Below are 27,085 nucleotides of genomic sequence, written 5' to 3'. Positions count from 1 at the left end.
AGCTAAACTCACAAGGTCTATTTCTTTTCAACGTGAAGCACCAATAGGAATGGGCTGCAGTCTATTTTCTCCTTGTACAGTACTGCAAGAGTTAAAGAGCGGTTTGCACAGCTCTCCTCCCCCTGTCCCTGCCTACATCTCCACCCTCCTATCCAGATTAAGTGAGCATGTGTTTGTATGTATATTTGCCTCTCCCACCCCCTCAAGGTTCCCTCCTCCGAGATGAGCTTTTAAAAGCAGCTGCTGAGAAAACAGAGCAATATCAAAGGCAAACTCAGTTGGGGGAGGCAGCAATACAATAACCATTACTAAACCACTTCTGGTTCGATTTAATGCATCTTTAGTTTTTGCACCCTGAAGACTAAGATTGGGTTGTCTTATCAGCGGATTGCTGGGTAAGTTGCCAGGTTTACAGTTTGACAGATATTCTAATCACTAGATTCAGCAAAAGATTTCAGTTCAACGTTATTTCAGTGACTGAAATTCAGTTGTAGCCTAAGCTGTATTACTCACCAAGGAGCTGAAATTGTGCATGCCAGTTTTAATCAGTTTCTAGGCAGTATGTTCTGAAAGCAAAGGCTGAATGCTTGGCAGAAGCACTTCATTCCTGATACAGCTCTAGACTTCACTTAGGGAGCAAACTTTTGAGTTGTAGTTAAACAATGCAGCGTGAAGGATGTAGGATGAGTGGAGGGGTGCAGGAGCCAGCTGGAGCAGGGATGATAACTTTGGATGATCTGGACAACATGACTGATGAGCTGGGCTCAGACTCTGCATACAACAGCAATGGGAGTATAGAGGAGGAAGCAGAGCCCATGGAGGATGGAGAACAAGACCGACTGCTTAATTACTGGCAAACTATAGGAAGAGGACATCAAGTCGAGGTGCCAAATGGTAAGAACCTCTATGTGTTTTAGTTCATTGTCAGTTGCTTAACCGCTAAAACTTTACTTCCTTAATGAGCGTAATTGTTTACACAGAACACATAATGAGATCTGTCACTTACGGAAAAAAAAAAAAGTTCAGCGAGCTTGCTGATGTCATGGCTGTCTCAAACACACTGCAGGGCATTAAAGGGACAGTAACTTGACAAACAAAGCTTCCCTACATTTTAGAATACTTTATATAGATGCATGTTTATATTAGTATAGATTATATTGCTTTCTTAACCTCAGTTTTAAATCTCCTGACTTTCAATTTTCCCTCATTTTACACTTTTTTGTGGTCCAACTTACAAATTATTCATTTACATTTTCCCAGATTTGACACTACTTTTTTTCTGCTCCATTGAAAAATGTAAAATGGGGGTTCAGTTGTATATGCCTTGGTGTTTGGATAAATCCAAGCATTTTCTGCAGTATTTAGACAAATCCAAAGTGCGCAGCCTGACTTTGAAGCTCTGAAATTTTTTTTCTGACAGCTGTTTGTTCACAACTGATGCAGTTTTTCAATTCTCAAAATGAAATATGTAAATTAGGGTTTGGATTTGACCAAACCCTTTTTTTAGAACACACACTCAAAACCAATAATTATGGATTCAGCGCACCTTAATAAACACTATCCAACTGTAACCCTTTGTTAATTGAAATTAGTTTCATTGCTTGTCTCCCTCTTTATTATATACGTATGGGCATAATAAATATATGGCCTGATGTGTAATGTGTAAAGCATGTGCATTAGTGATGTGCAGGGGAGAGCAAGAAGAAGAGCTCAATCTGGACCCACCTGCCTCCCGCAAATAAGGTTGCCACCTTTTCAGCCAATTTTTACCGACCAGTGGTGGGGGTGATGATGTAAAGGGGCAGGTCATGATGTAAAAGGGGGCGGATCTGCAGGGGGGCGCAACACAAAAGTGGGTGGATCCACTTCACGCAATGGGCAGAAGACAGAGAAAAGTTAAGTTTCCAGCGGAGGGCCAAAGGCTTTTTTAAAGGGTATTACAAATTTAGTGGCAAATATATTGCCGGTAAATTTGTAATACCGGCCCCGGCAGGTGTTTTACCGGTAAAACACCGGCTGGGTTTCAACCCTACCCGCAAATTGGGGTGCGAGGTCGGCCCGAACCCGTGGGTATCGGGCGGCCCGCACATCACTTATGTGCATATAAAATCAGAGCCCAGAGAGAATACATTCATGAACTCTTCTTTCAAACTGACATTTTTTATTTAAAGCTTGGCCATTTTATGCTAGAGTCTCTTTAACTTAACCAATATTGTCCATGCACTTTTCCTTGCTTTCACAACCAATTCATTTGATGGGTTACTAACAGGCCACAGCTCTGAAATACTTCCAGGGGCATTTAAAGATTTCCTTTATATCAATACACAAATGTGTTTATGCGTCACTCTGAAAGCCTGGCCAGAAACCATACTCCAGGGAGATGAGAAAGACCGACAAGATTTTACGATAGCATTTATTAAAGTTACAGCAGCAATTGCAGTCTTCACATCTACATTAGAACGTTTACTTAAGATAATAATAGGATGTTTTGTCTTTGTCTGGGCTGAATAATTTTATTTAATGCAATAATTACTGTATGTCATACTTAAAAAATAACTAAAACAAGTCTGTGATGGATACAAGATACTCAATCGTTTGTGTGTGATTTATGAATGTCCTTTGACCCATCAATAAACGGATTCTGACTTACAGTTTTCTGCTTTATTTGTTAAAGTGACAGCGGCATTCCCCTTTTAACCCCCACAACAAATTTCTATATTATAATATACCATCCCCCAGTTGCATTACAGTAAATTGATGGTGCAGTCACTCAAATTGACTTACCTCCATATATTTTTTTTATTTTGTTGAAAAAAAAAACCAAAAGCATTGAGGAAATATACAGCATGACTATTCTGTACTGATATTCTAGCAAACAATGTATAAATGACTCAGGTCAAGTAATGCACCTTATATTCATTATAACTGCAAACATATATTTCTCTTGAAATTCTACCTTTTAAATGAGTAAAAATAAGTTGTTTGACTTTGTAACCATTGCTGGCTTTTTTATGGAACTCAAAAAATGCTAGTCACTTAGAGGAAACTTTATAAATGGAGAATAAAAGGTTAAATTACTGGGGGGGGTGCCAAAATGTTAGGCACCCCCCAGAGAATATAACTGCTTATATAATACAGGCTGTCCCCAGATTACGGTACGAGATAAGATCTGTAGGTTTGTTGTGAAGTTGATTTTGTATGTAATTTGAAAATATATTTACTTATTAGGGTTAGGCCACACTGGGCGTTTTGGGGAGATTTGGTCGCCTGGCGACTAATCGCCTCGTCTTTGCGGCGACCAGTCTCCCCAAACGCCTTCCCTGACTCTGCGCCGGCTAAAATTAAAAACCGCTGGTGCTAATCACACGCGACGATTCGTTTTCTGAAGTTTCCTCGTGAGGCGACTTCAGAAAACGAATCGCTGCATGTGATTAGCGCCGCCGTTTTTTTCGTTTTAGCGGGCGATTAAATCTCCCCAAAACGCCCAGTGTGGTCTTACCCTAAAATGCAACTTAGACGGAGGTCTGTCTTAACATTTTTACATTTATTTTTACCTTTCTAGGCATATTTATTTTTCCTTTCTGTGCTCTGCAGTAGACAACACACACCAGAGGGGATTGGGGCAGGTGGTTTATTAAAGTTAAATGTTAACAAAAGTCAAGCAAACCATAGTATTGTTACTGTAACAGCCCACGTCTGTAAGTATGAGTTGTATGTCAGTCGGATGTATGTAACTCGTGAACTCCCTGTACCCTGGTATGGTGCTCCTGTTAGCAGAAAATGTCATTGACACAAGGTATGATCTCCCTCCTCTACTGTTTTCTTTTCTTCGGGCCTGGGCAGGCACATGTGCAGTAGAGTGAAAATGGCGGCTTTTTAAGTCTATGTACAACTTTCACTGTACTGCGCATGAGCCTCAGGACTTGAATGAATAGAAGACGGCGATGAGGCGCTTCTTCGGAAATAGCCCTAACTGGTGCAGTTTTTAGTAAATATTAGCAACAGCTTGAGGTATCAAGTAAGCGACTATAATCACCAGAGAGTTGCCTAACATTCTGGCACCCCCAGTGATTTAACCTATTTCTCTTCAAAATTCCAATATTCAGCAAAAAAAATAAAACAACTCATCAATTCAATTTCAATAAGCACAAATGGTAACACTTGGCAGACGTTTTTAAGCAAACTGACACATTTATTAATTAATTTCCCCCTTTTCTCAAAGGGGCAATTTTCCCACAATGGAATTCTATGGAATACTTAAAGAATTGGTACACAACTTTTCTCCTTTACGACAAATCCGTAGTTAGAAATCTCAGAAAAAATGACAGCCATTACAATGCCTTCCTGAAGCCATAATAAAATGTTTATGCTTTTCTTGGGTTCATGGAAATAGCTTGGTAAATTATTGGCAAGCAACATGCCATTATCAACAACACACATCCAGAATATTTTCCATACATGTTATTACTCTGAGAGACTGTCCGTTGCTTTAAAGGGAGTGCACAACATAAACTTTAATTTTAGCTTCTTTTTTGGATTATTATTATTATTATTATTATTTCATTTCACAGTCTGGAATTTAAATGAACAGTTACTTAATTTCATTCTTCCTAGTAACCAGCCACTGGTGAAAATGAAATAAAGCATGATAAACAAAAAAAAAAGTAGTTGCCTCAGATAGTAGCAACCAAATGGCATTTTAAGATGATGTTTAGGTTGTAGAAAGTGAAAATAGAAAGTCAACTAAGTAAATTTAAAAAAATGAAGACCCTCACCAAATATCACCCTGGAGCAAATTATCATTATGTATTTATAAAGCTCCAACACATTCCACATTCCTGCTCATTAATATATATGAAGGTAGATTTTCCCTTGATCTGTACCTGTAGTAAACTGTATAATTGTCAATGGGGATAGGTTAATTATGATTTAGTATTAGGCTAAGCCAGCCATGGGACAATGGTGGGTGTACCCGATAACAGGAACAACTTAAACCGGACCATTTAAAAAAAAAAGTTCTGACTTAACAGCATTAAAACTTAGAACAGCTTTTTGTTAAAAAAAAAAAAAAAAGCATTCAAGGACACACGAGTCAGGAAAATTACACTTTTTGAACAAAATTCTATTCTTTATCCAAAAATGTTTCTGTTACTCAAACATGATACAAACACATGTTTAACAACTAAAATATGCTATGATATTGGTTAAAAGCATTTATGTGCCCTAATGACAGCAAGAATGCTTGTGCATTTAACATGCTAAGCATGCTAGGACATTGTGTGGTAAATCATAACAGATAAATGACTTCAAATCTGGTGTCTGGGCAAAAACAGATTACAAAATCTTACATGTGCCATATAAGAGGTTATTCTTTCAGACCGCAAGTATAGAAATAATTTAACCGTAGCAAGTTATGAGCACATTTACGGCTGAGGGTAGCAACCCAAATCACCTTCGTTACAGGAGGTTATAAATAATGACTAAAATGTACCCAAAATAAGTACTGTAAATGAAAAGAATAATTATCTCTAAAACATTTAAGCATTCTCTTTGTATCTCACTCTCTAGAATGAGAGTGAGATTTACTTTGGCATCTCTTTAAACAGAGCGCAGTCAAGGATTTGCATCCACAGATTAGGCTGGTAAGCTGCTCTTTCGATTTACAGGATAACAGAGTGAACCTAATGACCTATCAATGGAAAACAAGGGCACGTGCATACAAAGCCAACGTCATCTAAACATTAACTACCTTATTTGGAAAGCCACATTTAATCTAGTGAGCTACAAATGGGTTAAACAACGTGGTAAGCCTGAATGCAAAGCAGAGCGATGCCTGTTCTCAAAGTTTACACACACATGTGCAGAGAGTTTAATAAGTGACTGCAAAAGGATAAAAATACGTATTTCCTTGTAAGTCACCTTTAATCATATTGCCATTTATATCCAAGTAAATGTTGTCTTTTTACAACGATAAATTGATTGTCACTTGATGGAAAAGAAATGTAGGTTATAACTTTAACAAAAGTATGTTAGCAAAAGAAAAGCTCTGTCCCATTCATTGGCTGATTTGGCCAGCATGTATGCATGCCCTTGGTTTGTGTGAAAATGCAGAGCCTCATACAGGCCAGAAAAAGCTTTATTTATGTGAAAGTGGTTTATATATGGACTGTTTACTGTGATAGATTCTCACCTTCAAAGTTCAGTGGTACAGCTTATGTTTAACTATGAGGAAGAGGACTTAATGACACCCACGGGGTTAACATTAACAACTGCGGCTCCCAGTGAAGAACATTCTTTGTGCAACAAGAGAGCAGATAACATATGTAGGATATAAGCACTAAAAGCATCCACATTGGCATTGTTACAGGATTGTATACTGTTCTAGGGGCTGTTACCGCGTAGATTGCAACCCACCTCTGCACTATGTTCTGAGCCACAGCAGCTCTCTTTGAAAGCGTTGCAATAAGCGGATTTGGAGAAGGCAAGGAATAAATCTTTTATCCATGCACAAAATGAACAGCACCTATAAATCTGAATTGTCCAGTCAATATTAAGCAGAGTCTAATATTTATTTTATGCGAATGTATCAGGCACTGTTCTGTCAGATAACAATTTTACATTCAATTTATATATGTCAATAAACAAAAAATTGCCTACATTTTGTTTAATGTATGGATGTGATTTAAAGACAAAGACACAGTTATATTGTTTTATTTGAAAAGGTAAGTGTTGCAGCAAGTAAAAAAACAACAAAACATCTTGCCATGTTACAGTCAGCCATATACCAACGCTAGTTAAATCTCTACTGTGATAGACTGGATAATTATGGGGAGATTTACAAAGTTCTGTTCCCTGCTGAAGCTAAAGAAGCTTTACAGCAGCCAAAGCTGCCATTTTAGGTCATACTATTTTGTAGTAATACCAGGGGATTAAATCTTTGTTCCAAGGTCACAAGGAGCTGCGACTGGGAAATTACCCAGTGATTCCATAGTTACAGTCAAATCAATAAACCTTGCCATGCCATACGTTCTAACATAGAAGAGTTGCATTATGAGTACACTGTGAAAGGACTGCTTCTTAATTCTTCTATATATGCTTATATCTTAAGCCAGTGATCCCCAACCAGTAGCTCGTGAGCAACATGTTGCTCTCCAACCCCTTGGATGTTGCTCTCTGTGTCCTCAGAGCAGATGCTTATTTTTGAATTCCAGGCTTGGAAGAAAGTTTTAATTGCATAAAAACTAAGTATAGTACCAAGTAGAGCCTCTTGTAGGCTGCCAGTCCACATAGGGGCAACCAAATAGCCAATCACAGCCCTTATTTGGCACCCCAAGGGACTCTTTTTACATTTGAATGTGGCTCCCGGGTAAAAAAAGGTTGGGGACCCCTGTCTTAAGCACTGTACATAAATAGTGATGGACGAACTTGTCCCGTTTCACCTAAAAATTTGCAAATTCCCCAATTCTGATGCTCAAGTTAAAGTCAATGGGTGTCTGAATAATGTTGACGTGTGACGGTTTTGACGCGAACGACTTTTCCGACGCACTTCCAAAATTTTGACTTGCTCAGGGCAACAATATGCCAACTTATATCTTTGTTCCATGGATATCTGTTGATTTGTTTGGTGGGCTTAAAGGTGCAGCAATATCAGTATGTGTATTTTGAACTGGAGTCTGGACTATATCATTGGAACAAGCTTTTTGGATGGACCACCACTGTAATTAACAATCCAGCGCAGTTTAGAGCTTTATAGTAAGAGGTTTTGGGTTGGACACATTACAAAAAAACTTATATATCAGACTTTTGTGGGTTAAATTGAATGTGGGAAACAAAATGTATCATGCCTCCTAGAAAAAGAATAGCTCCTTATACATAAGATAGATTTACTCCACACAAGTTGTATTACCGTAAGGTGTATTAAAAGAGAACTTGTGTTTAAACTGCATTATTTTCATTTTGATAATTATGTAAAACTAACTATTAAAAGTTATTTTGTATTTAAATGTAGGTCAGCTGTTATGGAACAGACAACAAATTTAAATGTATAATCTGTTGTGCAGTGCTGCAATATATGTAGTCATTTAAAAAAAAAAATACAGGATGATAAAGACTAATTTATCAGCTACCGCATCAGAAACAGAAGGCCGCCTTAATTTTACCTCACTGAGATCAAAATGAACTAAGCCTCTGTGTTTCTAGTTTAAAGAATGCACAGAGTAGATGACATACAGCATGTCCTAAAGCTGAACAGACACCATAAATCAAAAACTGTTGACTTAGTTGAATTCAAATCCATTACATAATAAATCAAAAAGTATCAGAGACGAAAAAAAGAGTACAGGAATGGGACCTGTTATACAGAATGCTTGGGACCTGGGGTTTTCCAGATAACGGATCTTTCCATAGTTTGGATTTTCATACCTTAAGTCCACTGGGAAATAACTTAAATATCAAATAAACCCAATAGACTGGTTTTGCTACCAATAAGGATTAATTATATTTTATTCTGGATCAAGTTCAAGTTACTGTTTTATTATTACAGAGAAAAGGGAAATCATTTTTAAAAATTAGAATTATTTGGATAAAATAAAGTCAATGGGAGAATTCTGACTAATGGGTTTCCAGATAACTGATCCCACACCTGTACTTAGTATAGTAGAATAGAGTTCTATACATCTTGCAGCTACAGGTCATTTTGACGTCTCTAATCTGAAGTGGGAGACCCAACATGTCACTGTAACTATTAAGAAAATGGACCAGTCATCGTGGCTGTCCAATTTATGCCCCATATGAAACAAGAGCGGTATATGGGGAAGACTGATGCTGCAATGCTTGATAAGCAGCCAGACACTTACCTTACCTAATCAAGCCAAGCAATATGACAGACCTCACATAAGTGTAAATAAATTAATCTAAATAAGAAATCAGCAGATATCTATTTAATTAAAAATAATGAAAGATTAAACACTTTGATGAACAAAGTAATAATAATAACAATTGCTGCTGGAAAGGAACTACAACCAACAGCAGAATTGCTCAATATCATATCTTTCCATTTTCCAACATAAATACCACATTTATTAGTTTATAAATAAAAACAACAAAAAGAGGTGGCAGCACCAGTAAAGGCAACATGTTTGCAACAATGCCACAGGTGATTTACTCATTAGATAAATGTAACTTATCATTTGTTTAGGTAAGATTCAGCCCTGCAGTTGCTGTGAAACTACAAATCGCATCATGCTAGGTTAGTTTTCATCAGTTGAATGAAGTGCATACCAGACCTACCACCAAACAACCCAGAAAAGCTTGTAAGCATCATAGTAAAATGCTGAAATCCCCAGTATATCCCTTATAATGCATTATTGCCATTTGCTTGCCTGGAAATCTCAGTGTACCTAAGGAAGGAGGAGAAAAGCCTTGCTCTACCTTCTTCACCAGCAAAATGGGGCTTCAAGGTTTAAAATTACAAACATATTTCCTCCAACATGAACACACCCTGTGATACAATGATTAATCTTCCATTACTTGTACCCACATACAATGACAAAAGCCCTTGCTCTTCCTTATTCATCTCTATCACAGCTACATAAAAACAGGCATAACTGCAATGTTATTATGGAAATGTGTATTTTATTCTGGATAAAATGAAGACACATTCTTTTGCCAGTGATTCTACCCCACAATAATATACCATATAACCTATAAAAAAAACAAACAACTAATCGGCTTATAAAAACAGGACACAAACAACATCATTAGTTTACCTAATTATATTTCAGCATAATTTTAATACACTTGGGATAAACTACATTTTGGTATAATCAATATACAATATGGCCTGACAGTGATACAGCAAGAGACTGAATTTTATCTGCTCTGGAGATGCTATTTCTATAATAAAGTGGGGGCAGAGCCTTTGGGTTTGCTCTTTCTTAAATAAAGCTGCTGCTGGCAACACAGAGCTGTCTGACCTGTTGGTGTGGATACCCTAGGGTTGCCACCTTTTCTGAAAAAAAAAAATACCGGCCTTCCGATATATTTATCTTTTTTTCCCTATAAATAACATTGAGATCAACCATCATTTTTACCGTCCAGGCAGGTAAAATACCGACCAGGTGGCAACCCTAGGATAGCCCCATAAGGAAAAGTTCCTACGGTTGGAGAATTAAAATCACACTGGGGCTCATTTATAAACACTGGGCAAATTTGCACCTGGGCAGTAACCCATAGCAACCAATCAGTGATTAGATTTTTCCAGCCAGCTACAAGGAGAACAATGAAAGCAAACATCTGATTGGTTGCTGTGGGAAACTGCCCAGGTGCAAATTTGCCCAGTGTTTATAAATGAACCTCACTAAGTTCTGCTGTCCATATAATTAAAAGCTAAAGAGATCCCAGAACTGATCATCATACAAACTGTCTTTATGATGAAAAGCTGACACTTGTGAGTGGCACTGACCCTTGATAAACAGGCACTAGAGTAGCTGGTACAGTTATAGGATCTATTATATGGAATGCTTGGGACCTAGGGTTCCAGATAAGGATCTTTCCAAACTTTGGAACACTATTCCTTAAATGAGTTAAAACATTTAAGCATTGACATAACACAAACAGAATTGTTTTGCCATCAATATGGATTCATGCAGCTTAATTACCCTCAAGCACAAGGTATTGTTTTATTTTTACAGAGAAAAAGGACATTTAGAATTTTTAAAAACTTTTTTTTTTTTTTTATAAAATAGAGATGGGAGATGACCTTTGTAATTCGGAACTTACTTGATAACTGGTTAATAATGGATACCATTAATACAAAACCACAAGTTGCTCATACGGCATTCAGATTCTCAACCTTGAATACTGATGCAAGAAACATTCAAGTACAGGTATGGGTACGGTTATCCAGAATTCTAGGGACCTGGGGGTTTCTGGATAATCGCTCTTTCCATAATTTGGATCTTCATAACTCATGTCTACTAGAAAATCATTTAAAACATTAAATAAAACGAATAGACTAGTTTTGCTTCCAATAAGGATCAATTTTGTCTTAGTTGAGATCAATTACACATTACTGTTTTATTACTACAGAGAAAAAGGGATAAAAAGGGATATTTGGATAAAATGGAGTCTATGGGAGACAGCCATTCCATAATTCAGAGCTTTCTGGACAATGTGTGTCTGGATAACAGATCCTATACCTGTACGTATCACGGAAGATATAATGAGGAAGCAAAACATAGAGAGAAAAGTGTTATGGAACATTTATGGTTTGGAAAGCCTTACAACAGGTAGCAGAATTACAGGAGAAACTATATGCAATTTTAATTATTTTTCATATTTTTTGTCCTTAAAGGAAAGGCATCAATACCAATCACAACCCAGGAGAAGCTAGGCTTTTCGGTGTAGGTATTAATGCTATAATTTTAACGGATGAAAAAGCTACTTCATATTATGCCACATGCGTAAACTTTCTAGCATTTATTCCCAGGAATATATCAAGCTGAATAGAAAAAAAAAAAAAGAGGGAAAATGTTCAGATGTCAGTACTGATAACTATATGCTACAATAGTTCTGTAAATCTGACAGTGATCTGAAGAAAAAGCAAATGAAGCGTCAAGCTTAAACATACTCCCAGTGAACAGGTATTCTGCATAAAGCACTGAGCCATTACTTGGCGACCTGTGTAAACATTCACAGCATTCTAATAGCGAGATGTTGCTTGTTTGCTTGGTCCTGAATACTGGAAAAAAAACTAGCTGATCTGATGGGCACGCTGTTGGCATATATATGGCATGTACATGTAGCAGGCTTGTGCTCCATCCCATTTATAGCCTGTAGCAAGCAGCATGTGACTGGCAAACACTTCGATTCTGCTGTCATTTTGCTGCAGCAAAAACCAGCCCTGTAAAGGGTGTTTCTATACACTGAACCGTGATACTGATCCTATAACTAATATTCTAATATTGAACAGGGGTCAGGGATTAAACAAAGAGGGGCAAAATAAAAATAATAAATAATAAAAATAATAATCCCATTGGGAGAGAGCAGAGATCACTGCAGTGAGAAACCGATCGAACACCAATTTTTAATAATTCACATTCAAATAATATCAGCACTTTCTTTTTTAAAGGTATGGGAGCCGTTATTCAAAATTCTTGGGACATGGGGTTTCACAGATAACGGGTGTGATGAAAAAAAAAAAAGGCTTTAGTTCCTTAAATTTTTATGCAATCTTTTTGTTCAACCCACTGAATTAAAGCTGTTCTACTGCATCCGAGTTGTTTCATTTAAAATTCATTGTGGTAATGTACAGAACTAAAATTAGCAAAAAGTTGTCTCTGTCCAAATACTGGTGGACCTAACTGTATCTGCATCTTTAAAGATGAATTTTTGCAAGGATGTGTGAGCTGTACTGATTGTATGGGACTCACATTCTTTGGTACATGATGTACAGGGTGAAAATCCAAATATCTTTTGTTATGCTTTAGGGTAGGGACACACTGGGCGATTTGGGGAGTTTTAGTCGCCTGGCGACTAATCGCCGCGACTTTTCTCCCCGAATGCCTCCCCTCGCTCTGCGCCTGGCTAAAATGAAAAATCGCCTGCGCTAATCACACGCGGCGATTCGTTTTCCGAAGTCGCCCGAAGTTTCCTGAGGCAACTTCGGGCGATTTCGGAAAACGAATCGCCGCGTGTGATTAGCGCAGGCGATTTTTCATTTTAGCCAGGCGCAGAGCGAGGGGAGGCATTCGGGGAGAAAAGTCGCGGCGATTAGTCGCCAGGCGACTAAAACTCCCCAAATCGCCCAGTGTGTCCCTACCCTAATAGCAAGTCCAAGGTAAAACAAATTCTGGCAATATTGATGGCCTGCTGGAAAAAACGGTCTATAAATAAAAGATGAATTTATGGTCCATGGGACACAAGTATTTTTGATTACCAATTTGCTCAATGATGATTTACATTTACAGACCATCAAGATATTTATTATTAAAAACAGCATATAGAAAATGAATTATATTCTATGCTTCTGGGTAATTTAAAAGCATAATAATCTCATTAAGTGCAGAGGGAACGGAGACAAAGGGCTGATAATATATATCCAGAGAGGGTGGGTGTAAAGTACTCTCCTCTATTTAAATTACTGGACACTTTTCTAATTAAAAGTGTAGTCATTACACATTCAACTCACACCTCACTTAGAACATAGGTGAGTTCTTCACTTTCAAAATGAAACCTGAACAGAAGAGATCATATTATAAGCCTTAGACAAAATCAACCTGGAAACATCACAACAAACAAGAACAAAAGCATATTAGATGGACATAACTAGATGGTAGAGTTCTGTCTTTGCCCGCAGAAAACAATATGGCATACTTGCTTTAAAACTGGACACAGAATAACCCACATTTTTCTTTATGGTTATTATAATGTTATAATAAAAAAAAAAAAAAAGTTGCAATTGCCTGGGTGCAGTATCTTCAATTATAATATCTTCAACTATAATATATATATATATATATATATATATACAGTATATATATATATATATATATATATATATATATATATATATATATATATATATATATATTATATTATAGTTGAAGATATTATAATTGAAGATACTTCAACTATAATATATATATATATATACACTGTATATATATATATATATATATATATATATATATATATATATATATATATATACTGTATATATATATATATATATATATATATATATATATATATATATATGTGTATATATATATATATATATATATATATATATATGTGTATATATATATATATATATATTGTATATATATATATATTGTATATGTATACTGTATATGTGTATATGTATATGTGTATATGTATATGTGTATATGTATATGTGTATATGTATATGTGTATATGTATATATGTATATATGTATATGTATATATGTATATGTATATGTATATGTATATGTATATGTATATGTATATGTATATGTATATGTATATGTATATGTATATGTATATGTATATGTATATATATATATATATATATATATATATATATATATATATACTATATATATAGAACTCCCAAAGAGTCAATGGCTTGCCTTCTAACAATAATTACATTACAAAAAATATGGCATATTTCAGGGAGAGGATATCAATGGATAGAGGCAACATCAATGAAAATTAGGGAAAATTCACAGCTACAATACTGTAGTCCCCTCTCATGTGTACATGTGGATGATTTTTTTCTCATGGCGATCAGTCGTTCAGAGAGGTTAGAAAATTTCTGCCGGCTACAGATAATATCTCTGCATGTATTGCCGATCTGACCATATCAGTGGGAGACTTACCAGCTTTTGTCGGACATAACTTTCGTACGATTGCTGTCAGGGGCAGAACATCATCTGATCAGTTCTTTTACTACTTTATTTGATCGGAATGGTTAGTTGCAGGTTAGGAGATGGCACTGAACAATAGTTCGTCCGATATGAAGGTAAATCTGCACGTCTATGGCCACCTTTAGTCGGATAGTATTTTGGCCAACACTGCCTTTTGTCAAAATACCTTCTTTTTTCCCCATGGAGATCTGCCTGTCTCTTTTCTGTTTGCATTGGACAAGGCACTTGCCATTTAATACTATCAGGAGTACAGACAGGAGCACTTTATCCACAAATGACCGCCAGTGTTTTCTGCACATGGCAGTGTAGGACAAAATGCCTGTTAGTTTTATATTTGGCTAAAATGACACACCAAGTTTGGCCAGCAAAAAGAAACAATGAGATTTTGGTTTTGTCTTTCATTAAGCCCTGTAGCAAGACAGGAATAGTCACGCAACTGAACCGTTCAGTTCAGTTCAGAGAGGGTTGTATGTCTATAATTTAAACAATTGTTCAAAGGTGCTTTGATCCCTCTACTCTTAACTTAGTTGCCAGAGGCAAATGTATAGTAAAGGTATTTAGCCTGCATATCACTCTCACTCAGTTACTCACATCGTACAAATGCGTATTCTGTACAACAGGTTATACTAGTTTCAAGCCAACACTTTCAACTTTTCCTAAATACAGTACATTAAGCATGCCTCCCAACTATCCCATTTTTAGAGGGACAGTCTCTATTTTGACAGCTCGACCTGCAGTCCCTCATTTGTACTGAAAAGTCCTGTTTTTCTCTGCACTGAGCAGCCAGATAAAAGAAACAAAGTATCTAACTTAATTGGCTTTTGTCAGAGAGCCCAGAACAGCCACAACAGAAGATAAGATACATTTGTAACAATTCAAATGTATCTAGATAAGCAAATAAGTAATTGTAACAATATAAGATAACAGGTCCCTTGGGAAAAGTTAGAATAACAGCTTAAAGCTGGCACAAACCACAGAAATATGTTCGAACTTTTATAACCTGCGAAATTTTGTAAAATGAACATGGTAATTATGGGGTGTGGCCACAAAATAGGCGTGGTCAAAAAATTGCCATGCTATGCGCAGCAACTTTTTTGTCCCTCTTTTTATTTCCAAAATGTTGGGAGGTATGCATGAAGTATAAAAAAATCATTCAGAGACTGCTACATCACTCTACCAAATTACTTTCAAAGGGAAACTAGCAAGCTTTTAAAGAAAATTACTAATGAGAGAGGTATGTTGAGCCCATAATGAAGTTCAAAATTAAGTCCAAGGCACCTCATCTTGTATTTTAGGCAAAGTTTTCAAAATAATAGTCCAAGGGAATTCCACCATTCAACCCAGTCCATGGGAGTATGTAACAAATTGGAAAATTAAGATATTTGGTGGGCTTTTCCAAGAAAATGTTGCATTTTTAATACATTTTTGTCTTTCATTTTCTTGGAAAAATCCACCAAATATCTTTATTTTCTTATTAAAGAGGATCTCAACCCAAAAAAAGCTTTAGCATTAAAAAATAAAATGTAATTCTTAGAAAACCACCTTTCTTTATATTACTTCATGACACTCTAAAGCAATTGACTTCTACATTGTTTCAGAAGTCAAACCAGTAATGCAGTGTATATAACCAGTAAGATAACCTTAAAACCCCTGAAAATGACAGGATAAATACCCTTGGGGGGGGGCAGAATTGGGGCTTGGAGTCGAGTATGAGAGTGAACGTGCTGGGAAGGTCTGTCCAGAGCCGGGCCAACCCAGCCAGGAGCCCTAGGCAACCTGGCTGGGCACGGCGTCAAAAAGTGCGCTCGAGCGCGCATGCGCAGAAGCGCATTATTACCAAAAAATATGGGGAGAGACGGACCGGACAATGGGGTATAATGGTGTTTTATTTGTAACGTGCCATGTAACCTGTGCCTTTTCTTTTTTCCAACTTGAATGGTAGCCCAATGGGTACACAGCAGCTTGTTTCTATAAATTGTAGTAGTCCTTCTGAAGCAGACACACAACTTTTACCAGGGCAGAGCAACAATACATTATATTTTAATTACTGTGATACACTTTCAGCTTTTGGTGTTGCTGTTCCTTTATGGTTGGAGGTACCATAAACTGAGGAGTCTGAATCAAGGGATTTATGTACCGACTCCACAGCCCTGTGCAAAAGTACATAGATAGCTGTAAAACAAATTAAATTCTATTAAAACAGATATGTTCAGAAGAGGGTTTATGCCCCTTTAAAGTTCTGTTTGTTTCTATAGAGAATTGTATACTTGTAGTGTGCTATACCCCCATACTTTACTGCAAATCCTCAATTTAAAGCAGAAATAAACCAAGTTCATTATTGGGTAGCATTTAATGCCAACATGACCTAAATATCTCAATGATATAAGCAGCTTTGAATCTTAGATGTCCCTGGCAGTGGCTAGAGGCAAAATAATTACTTTGCTGGTTGTGCAATCCATTCTCCAGGAAAAAAATATTATTACAACGAGAGGTTAAAGAATTGCTCTCTCTTGGAAAAATGACGACATTTAGCAGTAAAATCCACACTGAATAATATCTAAAAAAACATTCTCTGAATTCTAACTGATCTGGTTCTAGTTGGATAGCCCATTATCACCTAAATATTAGCCAGGAATAAGGTTAAAATGACTGACATAAAACTGAGAGTACATTCCTGGAGGGGACACTAAACGTAACAACATAAGAGACATAATTTGTTTTGAAGGAGAACTATGCTAAAAAATTTAAATTTAATATAAGTTTATCTCACAGGAAAAATTGATTTGTTTTAGAAATGGTATAGAAGTTCTATACTGATTCTCTACATGAAGTTATGCTCTAGGTTCTCATGCCCAAAGTACATGTATGTAGATATTTGTTATTTTTATTTCAGAAATGGCTGAGCCAATACAGCAGCTAACAAGCCACAACAATACAGAAGAAAAACAGAGGGTCCCTTTCTTAGTGCTGAGTCGTAAAGAAAAGGTAAGATAACATGACTACAGACTAAAGCAGGACCACAATATAACTCCAATCCTCTTATGTTTTAAATCCAAGACAAGGGCCAGACGACTCAGATCTCTGCCTGTGAAGAAAAGCAGGACCGAGAATCCTCTCCTCATCTGTTGCCCTTCTGCCCGCTGTGCCTGCACCCGGATACATTACCTTGTCTCTGGTGCAGGTAGACTCTGCAGGTTTTGTTGCCAAATGCAAAATCTCTCGTTTTGATGTCAAAAAACCTCAATGCCTTCCAAACAGAATCACAGTCAGCTCTACTGTGTCTAGAGTTGATTTATAAACATATCAAGACTTCCAGTCTGTTAAACTGGAATGAAGTAGACAGTTAAGAATGCTGCCGACAGACCGAGTCTGCAGCTTATTGGCCCGTGTATGGGGGGCCCCCACCCGACGGGCTTCCCTCATCGAGATCTGGCCGAAAGTCAGCCAGATCTCGATTGGATGGGACTAAAAATCCCGTCAGATCTGGCCGCATCTGTTCGTTGATGCGGTCCCGCGATCCGACCGCCCGTAAAGCCACCTTTAGGATCCGATCATTGGGCCCTAGGGCCCACGATCGGATCAGCTCGATATTGCCCACCTCAAGGTGGGCATATCGGGGAGAGATCCACTTGTTTGGCGACATCGCCAAACGAGCGGATCTCTCCGTGTATGGCCACCTTTACATGACTACCAGAAAATACACTCCTACCAACACTACAAATAGTTTTTAAAGGAGAACTACACCCTAAAAATGAATAGGACTAAAAATGCAATGTTTTATACACTGAACTTATTGCACCAGCGTAAAGTTTCAGCTTCTCAATAGCAGCAATAATCCAGGATTTCGAACTTGTTGCATTTGCCCCAAAATTCCAGCTAAGTAGGGTATGCTGCTACATGCACACATTTTTGTGTGATCATTAACACAATAATTGTGCAATTCACTAGGCGCAAATCAGTTGTGTATGTAGTCACCACAGGGCTTCCTTGTGTCTGAGGTCTTTTACGCTAGTTCACAACTGTGCGCACTTCAAGTCTGCACAATTTTGCATACTTCCGGATCAGTTTAGTTAGATACACAAGAGGAATTCATAAGGTACAGTTTCTTTACACAGCAAATGCAACCATTGCACTGGGTGAGAGTCATGTGTACCAGATTAGTCACTCCAAAAATTAATACCAGAAAATCAGATTAGCAGTCTGTAATCGCACACTGAGTAAGATGCCTTGCTCTTAAACAGAAAATTACAGTACGTGGGATTTTTATATAAAAGGGGCACAGTTTAAAACAGCACCCCCTGAACGTAAGCAGGTGGTAATTCAGGGGCTCAGCTGCTTGAATAGTTGATGCACTTTGAAAGGCTAGAGTAGCAGGTTTTGCCAAGGCAACATTTTTTGCACAGAAATTAAACCAACCGGCATACAGGTTACAGGATATCACTTTACACTGGAAACTTGGCACATTATTATACAATTATTTGTTATTTTTTTCTGTATAATTATGTAATAATTTCTGTTGCAATGAAAAGGGGGGGGAAGTCTAGAAAAGCAAATTCTGATTTCCAAACGACTGTGTATAACGGACTTCCATGCTATCTCATGTCTCCATAGTGTGGGGAAGTGCTGTACGAAAAACGACAATATGGTCAAGCAAAGTGGGCTTGTATTAAAATGCAAGAAGAGCAATACGAACAGAGCATATGCTTGGGCTTCATGAAGCTTATGAGATATATCTGTGAACAAAACTCTTCAGGTAATATGAATTCCTAATAGAAAACTGTATATAAACATGCATATACTACAAATTTATTTTGTGTTCTTTTTAAAGGGGTTAGCCTAATATAAGCAACTTTTTATTTGGTCTTCATTTTTTATTATTTTTATTTGCTTTCATATTTTGCTTCTTTTTGGCCTGAAACTAAAAATGCTATCTGGCTGTTACGGACACCAGCAACCAAAAAAAAATTAAAAAAAAAAAAACAGATCAGCTGGGAGGGTTTAGTGTTCTCAATATTCTTATTTTGTTTTTACTGCTTTATTTCTATTCAGGCCCTCTACTATTCATCTAACATTCTGACTTCCAAACTGCCACCTGGTTTGTAGGTTACCAGAAAGAAATTAAAACTCTAAGCCTGGCAGTTACACGAATCATGTAAATGATTTAAAAGCAACAAAAGATGAAGGCCAACTTCAGATTGTCTTAAAATACCAGCATCATAGCAAAACTCCAATTTAAGGTGAACTGCAACTTTACAATATCAAAAAAAGAACACAATTCAGTGTATTACTTGTCAATAAGTAAAATGAAAGAATTGGTCAAGTGTAACCTTTGCAAACAAACTGTATAACGGTATAAATTGCCTTTTATAATGTTTTATATACAGATAAACATTGTACTTGTATTAGTGCTTGATTAATAAGCAATCATACTACACTACTTTTGACCAAATATTTGATAAGAGTTCCATTATGTACGTCTATTGCATCAAAACTCTAAACACTGTGTTGGAATACTGAGCCCTGTCTACTGTGATTTCTCCTAGGCTTGTATCTTGGGATGACCATCCCAATTCTAACAGTGGTGCACACAGATGAATCTCAGTCGGAACTTACTCGCTCGGTCACTGTGGCTTATTATATCCCAACCCATCTGCAGGGGCACCCACCTCAGCCAACAGACCAAGACATAATCATTGAAGAATGGCCTCCCACTGTGGTCTTCACTAGGTACCTTCCAATTTACTAGAAAACTAAAAATAATGCATTTCAAAATCCATCTGTGTCCAACATACAGTCATGTTGCTGTCCTCAGCTCAGAATTTTCCAGAAATAGAAAAACTGAAAATCTATATAGAATAAAGATTATTTTTCATTACTATGTAGTACCCATATAAGTATATTAATTGTTGGTCATACCGATGAAATTTAGATTGAAATGTAAAAGTACATTATTTGTGGCACTCCTTGGAAGAAAATGTAGCTTTTATTCTTGATACTATGGGAATATTAGCATTTGTAATAGTAGGCAAGAAGGTTTCTTAAACAGAGAAAAGGAAAAATACCAAAAATAGCACTTTATGTTGTTCACTCAAAAAACACTAAGGGGCAGATTTATCAAAGGTCGAAGTGAATTTTCGAATTAAAAAACTTTGAATTTCGAAGTAATTTTTGGGTACTTCGACCATCGAATAGGCCAAATTCGACTTTGATTCGAATTGAAAATACTTCACAAATTCGACCATTCGAAAATCGAAGTACTGTCTCTTTAAAAAAACTTTGACTTCGACACTTCACCACCTTAAACCTGCCGAATTGATATGTTAGCCTATGGGGACCTCCTAGAACCTATAGCCAGTATTTGGCTAAGTTTTGAGAAGTCAAAGGATTTTTTTGTAAAATCGTACGATCTTAAAAATCAATCGACTTCGAATGTCGGACTACCCTATTCGATGGTCGAATTTCGAAGTTTTTTTCACTTTGAAATTTGACCCTTGATAAATCTGCCCCTAACAGTGCTTATGGTTGATTGGGTTGGAAATGTCATATACAGATAGTAAATCCCTTCTAGTCTAGATCTAATGAATTACTGCAACTATGGTGAAACAATAAGAAAGGAATAATATTTGTTAATATTAAATTGCTCTAGAAACACTTAGACGTTGAGAGCTGAAGTCCTGAATGTCATAAGCACCCTTCAATAAAGACTAAAGCTCCTATTTTCCTTTCCTAATTTATCCTCTTAGGCGGCTGCAGTGCAGTATTAAATTCTGCTATCTATTTATACAAGTCAGATATGCTGGTTCCATTGACAAAATGATGAAACACTGAGCAGACCTGTTATAACTGGCACCAATAAAATACTGCATTAACAGAAATAATAATAATACAAAGATAAATATTCAGAATAGCAGACAGAAATAAAAGATAACTATGCACAAAGGGCGAAAAATTTTATGAGTGGGAGGCAAAGCAACCCATCCTGCTTTAGATGCATTTTTGTCACCATACTAAGCTCATGTGTTGGTTGTGCATTTATGCTGAAGCAATATTAAGCACTGTATACTGGATCCAGCATGTCAGACTGAATGGTCGGCCCCACATATTTTCACCTCACCAAATCTGGCCCTCATTGTAGAAAGTTTGGAGACCCCTGCTCTAGACCTCTTCAAGGCTAACAGGAGGATACATCCATAAAATCTCAAAAGCTGTGACTAACAATTCAAATGCATTCAAAATGGCCTACTGCAATAATTTATTGAACTGCCTTGTTTCAATTCAGTATACTCTTCTGAAATGTATTTTATTCCTCTATAAAAATAAACTGGTGAAGGAACTAATGTGAATGATAAATAATCTCTGTAAAGCCCTCCAAAAATGTGTTGGTGCTATGCAAAATAAAATTCAGTAATCAGTAATAATAAAAAATCTGAATTAGCAAGGGCAAACAGTTTAAGCATAAGGATAAAGTCATAAAGTCAGTTTCTTCTTTAATGCATACTGACATTACTCTTCATCTAAGCAAGGACTGTAGGCTATGTAACAACTGGTAAGTCTTACCTGAAAAATAGAAATCAGTGGCTGCAAAGACAGCATGGGAGTTCCTTATTTCATGTCAATAATCAGAAATTAAACAAAAATGAAAGAGCAAAAAGCCAATTTTTTTCTGTAGACATTAAATGCACTTAAACTAAATGAATTGGTGTGCATTTAGAATGTTTGTTTTTCTGTGTTACTGTTGCTTTTATAATATCTTGGTGCCCGCTCAGTCACCCCAGCGTTATCAACAGCCTCAGAGCTGGGAGAACTGAAAGTAAAGAGAATCACACAGATTTTTTTTGAGAGAGCTGAGTAGGCCAGAGCCCTGCAGCACAGAGGGAAAAGAAAAAGTATAAATCAGCTGACTACCTCATGCAGACTTAGGAATTTGGAGAACGCTAGCATTCTAAACTATCCTGGTTTAACAATCTATTGGTGTTCAAAGCCATTCATCCACATGGAATACAATCACAGCACGCACACTGAAAAGTCCCGATAACCCAAATGCATTAACACAAGCTGGGCTACATGCATTTCAAAAGCAATCAGAGGGGGCAACTGAAGCCATGGGGCATGATAACATCAGTATAAATATTTACATAAACAAATGTTATGAGTCTTTTATTACTACACAATTGAAGCAAACAAGGCCTACCTTTTTATCCTTTGTAAAATTGGAATAGTGCATTCCACAGAATGACAAATGCTGGCAAATGCCCCCAAGTCTTCCCTGCTTTAATAATAAAATAAGTACAAAATAAGAGTATTCTGGGATGAGGTATCAGATATTAATTTTGTTTCCTCCTTCATTACTGGGTACAGTTTACATTCCCATAACTCCCAACTGTCCAGATTTTGACAGCTCAACCCACAGTCCCAGATTGTTACTGAAATGTCCTGACTTTCTCTTTGATCTCCTGCACTGAACATCCAGAAAAAGATACAAAGTTTCTGAAATGTAATTGGCTTTTGGCAGAGATCCCAGAATACGTGGCAGGTGCACTTAGATACATTTGTTACAATTTAAGATAAGCAAAGAAACAATTGTAACAATTTAGGATACGCAGGTCTCTTGGGGGAAACTGTGACTTGAAGCTTAAAGGGCACCAATCATAACTAAAATCATTTACTAAGTAAAGATGCTATGTCAAAGTTCAAGAAATCCAATTTTTAAAATAGTTAGAATTGTTTGTATAATGCAAATCATCAGCTCACTATACCTTCGGAAAAATCTCCCCTATCTCCACTGCACTTCTAGCTGAGGCAGGCATCTTCGATTTCACTGTCTCCTCCTACCTATATCTTCACAGCTCTGAAATTCCTTGGTTGCTTAGAAACCATTCTAAGCTATTTTCAAATCAGCCAAACCTCTGTGTTAGCTGCTGTTCAGTAGTGCTGCCACCTGTCTGGACGTTTGTGTGTGCCCTTCATTTGAATAATAACCACCAAGATAGGGAAATCTCATGATACTGCTAGTGGAGGAGTTTACTAAAACAAGTCATTCTGGGTAGAATACTCAGGGTAGTGCTACATTCTGAGCATGCTCCTGAAATTTGCATGTTATAGTCACTGTTATAGTCACTGTATGGACTCCCTCGGTGAAAGAACCCATTTGACAATGTACGGGATTTTTTAAAACCTGCAGTTTTTTTCAAAAAACTATATATGTAGTTTGATTAAACGTGTTTAGGTTGTACTGGTCAGATTGTTAATATGTGTTTGATTTTGGCTGTGATAGGTGCCCTTTAAAGGGCAATTCACCCTCATTAGCAAATCTGCAATAACAAATAAATCCTGACCCATAAACCCCCAGAAATGTCTTCAAACTTTCCATAACCTGACAAATTTTGTCAAATGGACATTATAATTAGGGGTGTGGCCATAAATGTGCGTTGCCAAAAAATTTCACCATGCTGCAAACCTTTTTGTCCCTCTTTCTATTTTCAAAATGTTGGGAGGTATGCATACCCAAGGTCTCCTCCCCCCAACTAAGTGTAGTTGTTACACTATGGGATATATTGATCATGCTGTTAGAAAGTGGAGTGAAACATTACCAATGATGTTTCTCATAGCAATCAGATCTTTGCTTTTGTTTTTTACCTGTTGAAATCTTTTTTTATTTTTTTACCTGTTGCGTGTTTGTTTTTTTACCTATTGAAATCTTTTTTTTTGGTTGTGGGCATCATCACTGCTAAAGTTTCACTCTATTTTTTACACAGCATGATAAATAAGCCCCTAAATGTGCAACAGTGCATTTGTCTACATTGAGGTTAAAAATTAAGCTTTATTTTTCCCATTTTGTGTTGCTTGCTGCAGGTCTTTTGGTGGAGCAACCAATGAAGAATCCATAATGCGTGAAATTCATTTACTGGCAGAGCTCTTGGAATCTCCAGAGCTGTGTCTGCAAGACACGTTCATTGTGGCTGGATATACAAATCCAGCTGCAGCCAACAGACAGAATGAAATCTGGTTCCTACAGAGACCATGAAATCAGAGAAGACAGAGCAAATTCATTGTCGTCAGCAACATGCCAAAAGGACAGTGAACCATAGAAACACATTGCACATTATACCTGCACTCAGAGACAATCAATGGAATAACACTTACCGTAACATTCTTTTATGTCAAACGTTTGCTGCACTTTTGGGAACAGAGTGTACCATATACACAATGAATGATATAATATGTTCCTTTGCTAGATGTTCCTATGAGTGTTTATTAGATATGATATAGTTTTAACCAATGCCTACATACATACAAATTGTTTTCATGATTCTCAAAATACTTAGTGCCTTCAAATGTAGACCAAAGACAGCAAAGTGCTTCAGCACACACATTTTTCTCCCCAGAAACTACGGTTGTCACCTTTTCTGGAAAAAAATACCTATATATTTATCTTTTTTTCCTATTAATAACATTGGGATCAACCATCATTTTTACCGGCCAGATGGCAACCCTAATAACAACTTAGATATGTTAGCCAACAGAACAGGTAATCTGGGCCCAAAACATCAGCTATTAACACATTACTTTTGTTTCATCTTTGTCTTCTTTTGCATAGTTGCGCGCTGAGTCTGCTGAGAAGCCAACTACTACACATACTGCAGTGAGCATGCATGTGTGTATGGGTTAAATAAAAAGTATTGTTTATTAACTTCTGAGAGTACCAGGTATAAAGGATTATATTTTTATAATACACAAAAGCTATGAATATCTTGTAAATTATATCCTTATAAACGGTGAGTTCTGATGTCATTAGTTATAAATGGTGAGTTCTGATGTCATTTCTTGCAGGCCTTCGGCCTCGTGTTTTTATATGGTCATGAAACTCCTCTGTAACTTATAATATTCTTATATTTTACAAGAGGGGGTACTTTATTCACTATATAAAACACAAAAGCTTTGAATATCTAGTAAATTATATCCTTATAAACGGTAAGTTCTGATTTCATCAGTTATAAATGGTAGTATACTTCATTAAGTGGCAAGGGGTTTGTTCATATTTGGGTTAACTTTTAGTATGACGCAGACAGTGATATTCTGTGACAATTTGCAGTTGGTTTTAATTTTTTATTATTTGTGGTTTTTGAGTTACTTAGCTTTTTATTCAGCAGCTCTCCAGCTTGCAGTTTCAGCAATCTGGTTGCTAGGGTCCAAATTATCCTAGCAACCATGCATTGATTTGAATAAGAGACTGGGATATTAATAGGAGAGGCATGAATAGAAAGATGAGTAATAAAAAGTAGCAATAACAATACATTTGTAGTTTTACAGAACATTTGTTTTTTTAGATGGTGTCAGTGACCCCCATTTGGAAGCTGGAAAGAGTCAGCAGAAGGTGACAAATAATTCAGAAACTATGAAAAATAAAGAAGACCAAATGAAAAGTTGCTGAGAATTGGCCGTTCTACGACAAACAGCTAGCTTAAAGGTGAACCACCCCTTTAAAAGGGAGGTTCCCCTTTAAGATAACTTTTAGTATGTTATAGCATGGCTAATTCTAAACAACTTTTCAATTGGTCTTTATAATTTTCCGTTATTTAACTTTTTTTTTTTACTGTTTCCATCTAAAAAACAAGTGCCTTGAAAGGCAACAAATGTATTGTTATCGATACTTTTTATTACTTATCTTTCTATTCAGGCCCTCTTATTATTTGGATGGATGCTGAAATTGCAAACTGGAAAACTGCTGAATAGAAAGCTAAATTATTTAAAAAAACACAAATAAAAGATGAATACCAATGGCAAATTGTCTCAAAATATCACACATTATGTTTTGGGCTTCCGTACCAGCCCAAGGCAACTACAGCCCTTTAGCAATAAAGATCTGTTCCTATAAAGATGCCCCAGTAGCTCCCCATCTTCTTTTCTGCTGATTCACTGCACATGCTCTGTGCTGTTGTCACTTACTGAGCTTAGGGACCTACTCACAATATACAGTACACATAGAATAGAAATGTCACAATATAAGGCTCATTAATGCTAAAGATGTAATTACTTGTTTTTGCTCAATCAAATAGCCACATGTAATGAAAGATTTACAGGACAGATTATTTAAAACCCCAATATTATGAAAATTGTTGTAATGTGGTAAAAAGTATAGCCTTGTTAGGCATCTTGTGAAAAAAAAATGTTTATTTCATGTTTACAGTAGAAGTCACTTCTATTGCTCAGGGTGGTCGTTTTAAACACACTGTTAGGAGCTCCCACATGCAATTATGTCTAGCAGAAAGACACTTTGTGAAAAGGTGAGATTAAAACCATGGTGTTTCTGTGGCAAACTGTAGCCCTTTCAGTACAGCCAAACGTTTCGAACTTCTGTAGTTATCCGCAACTAATGGCATCATTATTGTGAACCACTGTTTTTGTGATTTGTATAGAAATGAAGCAGGTGAAACGTGAAACACTGCAATTTTACTGCAGATATTGTTAGTTGTTTTTGCTTTACATACATTGTATATAAAACAATAAAGCCTAAATATATTAGGTTATTGTCATTTTGCAGATGATTGACACAAAAGTAGATTTAATGGTTAGCTTTGTGGCTCTGCTTTGAATAAATGTAATTCTGCATACTACTCAGTGTTGTCAAATCACACAATACAGTTATGCTTTAAGGGGTTGTTCACCTTCAAGTTA

At 36.7% G+C, this 27,085-nt stretch overlaps 2 protein-coding genes across 4 annotated transcripts in view; one reads left to right on the top strand and one right to left on the bottom strand.

Moving 5' to 3' along the window:
• fancm.L (FA complementation group M L homeolog) overlaps positions 1–27,085 on the bottom strand; it is an 80,874-nt gene that overhangs the window by 45,546 nt on the left and 8,243 nt on the right.
• LOC100189574 (uncharacterized) lies at positions 240–27,024 on the top strand. 2 transcript variants are annotated; one of them, XM_018228553.2, is made up of 5 exons: positions 240–894; positions 17,304–17,395; positions 19,022–19,163; positions 19,954–20,137; positions 24,263–25,100. In XM_018228553.2, exons 1-5 carry the CDS (start codon positions 663–665, stop codon positions 24,432–24,434), a joined length of 822 nt encoding a protein of 273 aa, XP_018084042.1. In that variant the 5' UTR covers positions 240–662; the 3' UTR covers positions 24,435–25,100.

This window comes from Xenopus laevis, chromosome 8L, assembly GCF_017654675.1.
Source record: "Xenopus laevis strain J_2021 chromosome 8L, Xenopus_laevis_v10.1, whole genome shotgun sequence".
Classification (NCBI taxonomy): domain Eukaryota; kingdom Metazoa; phylum Chordata; class Amphibia; order Anura; family Pipidae; genus Xenopus; species Xenopus laevis.
The sequence above is the reverse complement of the archived record's forward strand: the minus strand, read 5'-3'. Positions and strand labels throughout refer to the sequence as shown.

Excerpts from the sequence above, each read along its gene's own strand:
- LOC100189574 (XM_018228553.2), top strand. The coding sequence starts at position 663 with ATGCAGCGTGAAGGATGTAGGATGAGTGGAGGGGTGCAGGAGCCAGCT. Across the intron at positions 895-17,303 it reads TCAAGTCGAGGTGCCAAATG|AAATGGCTGAGCCAATACAG; the intron begins GTAAGAACCTCT and ends TTTTTATTTCAG. Across the intron at positions 17,396-19,021 it reads TGCTGAGTCGTAAAGAAAAG|TGTGGGGAAGTGCTGTACGA; the intron begins GTAAGATAACAT and ends ATGTCTCCATAG.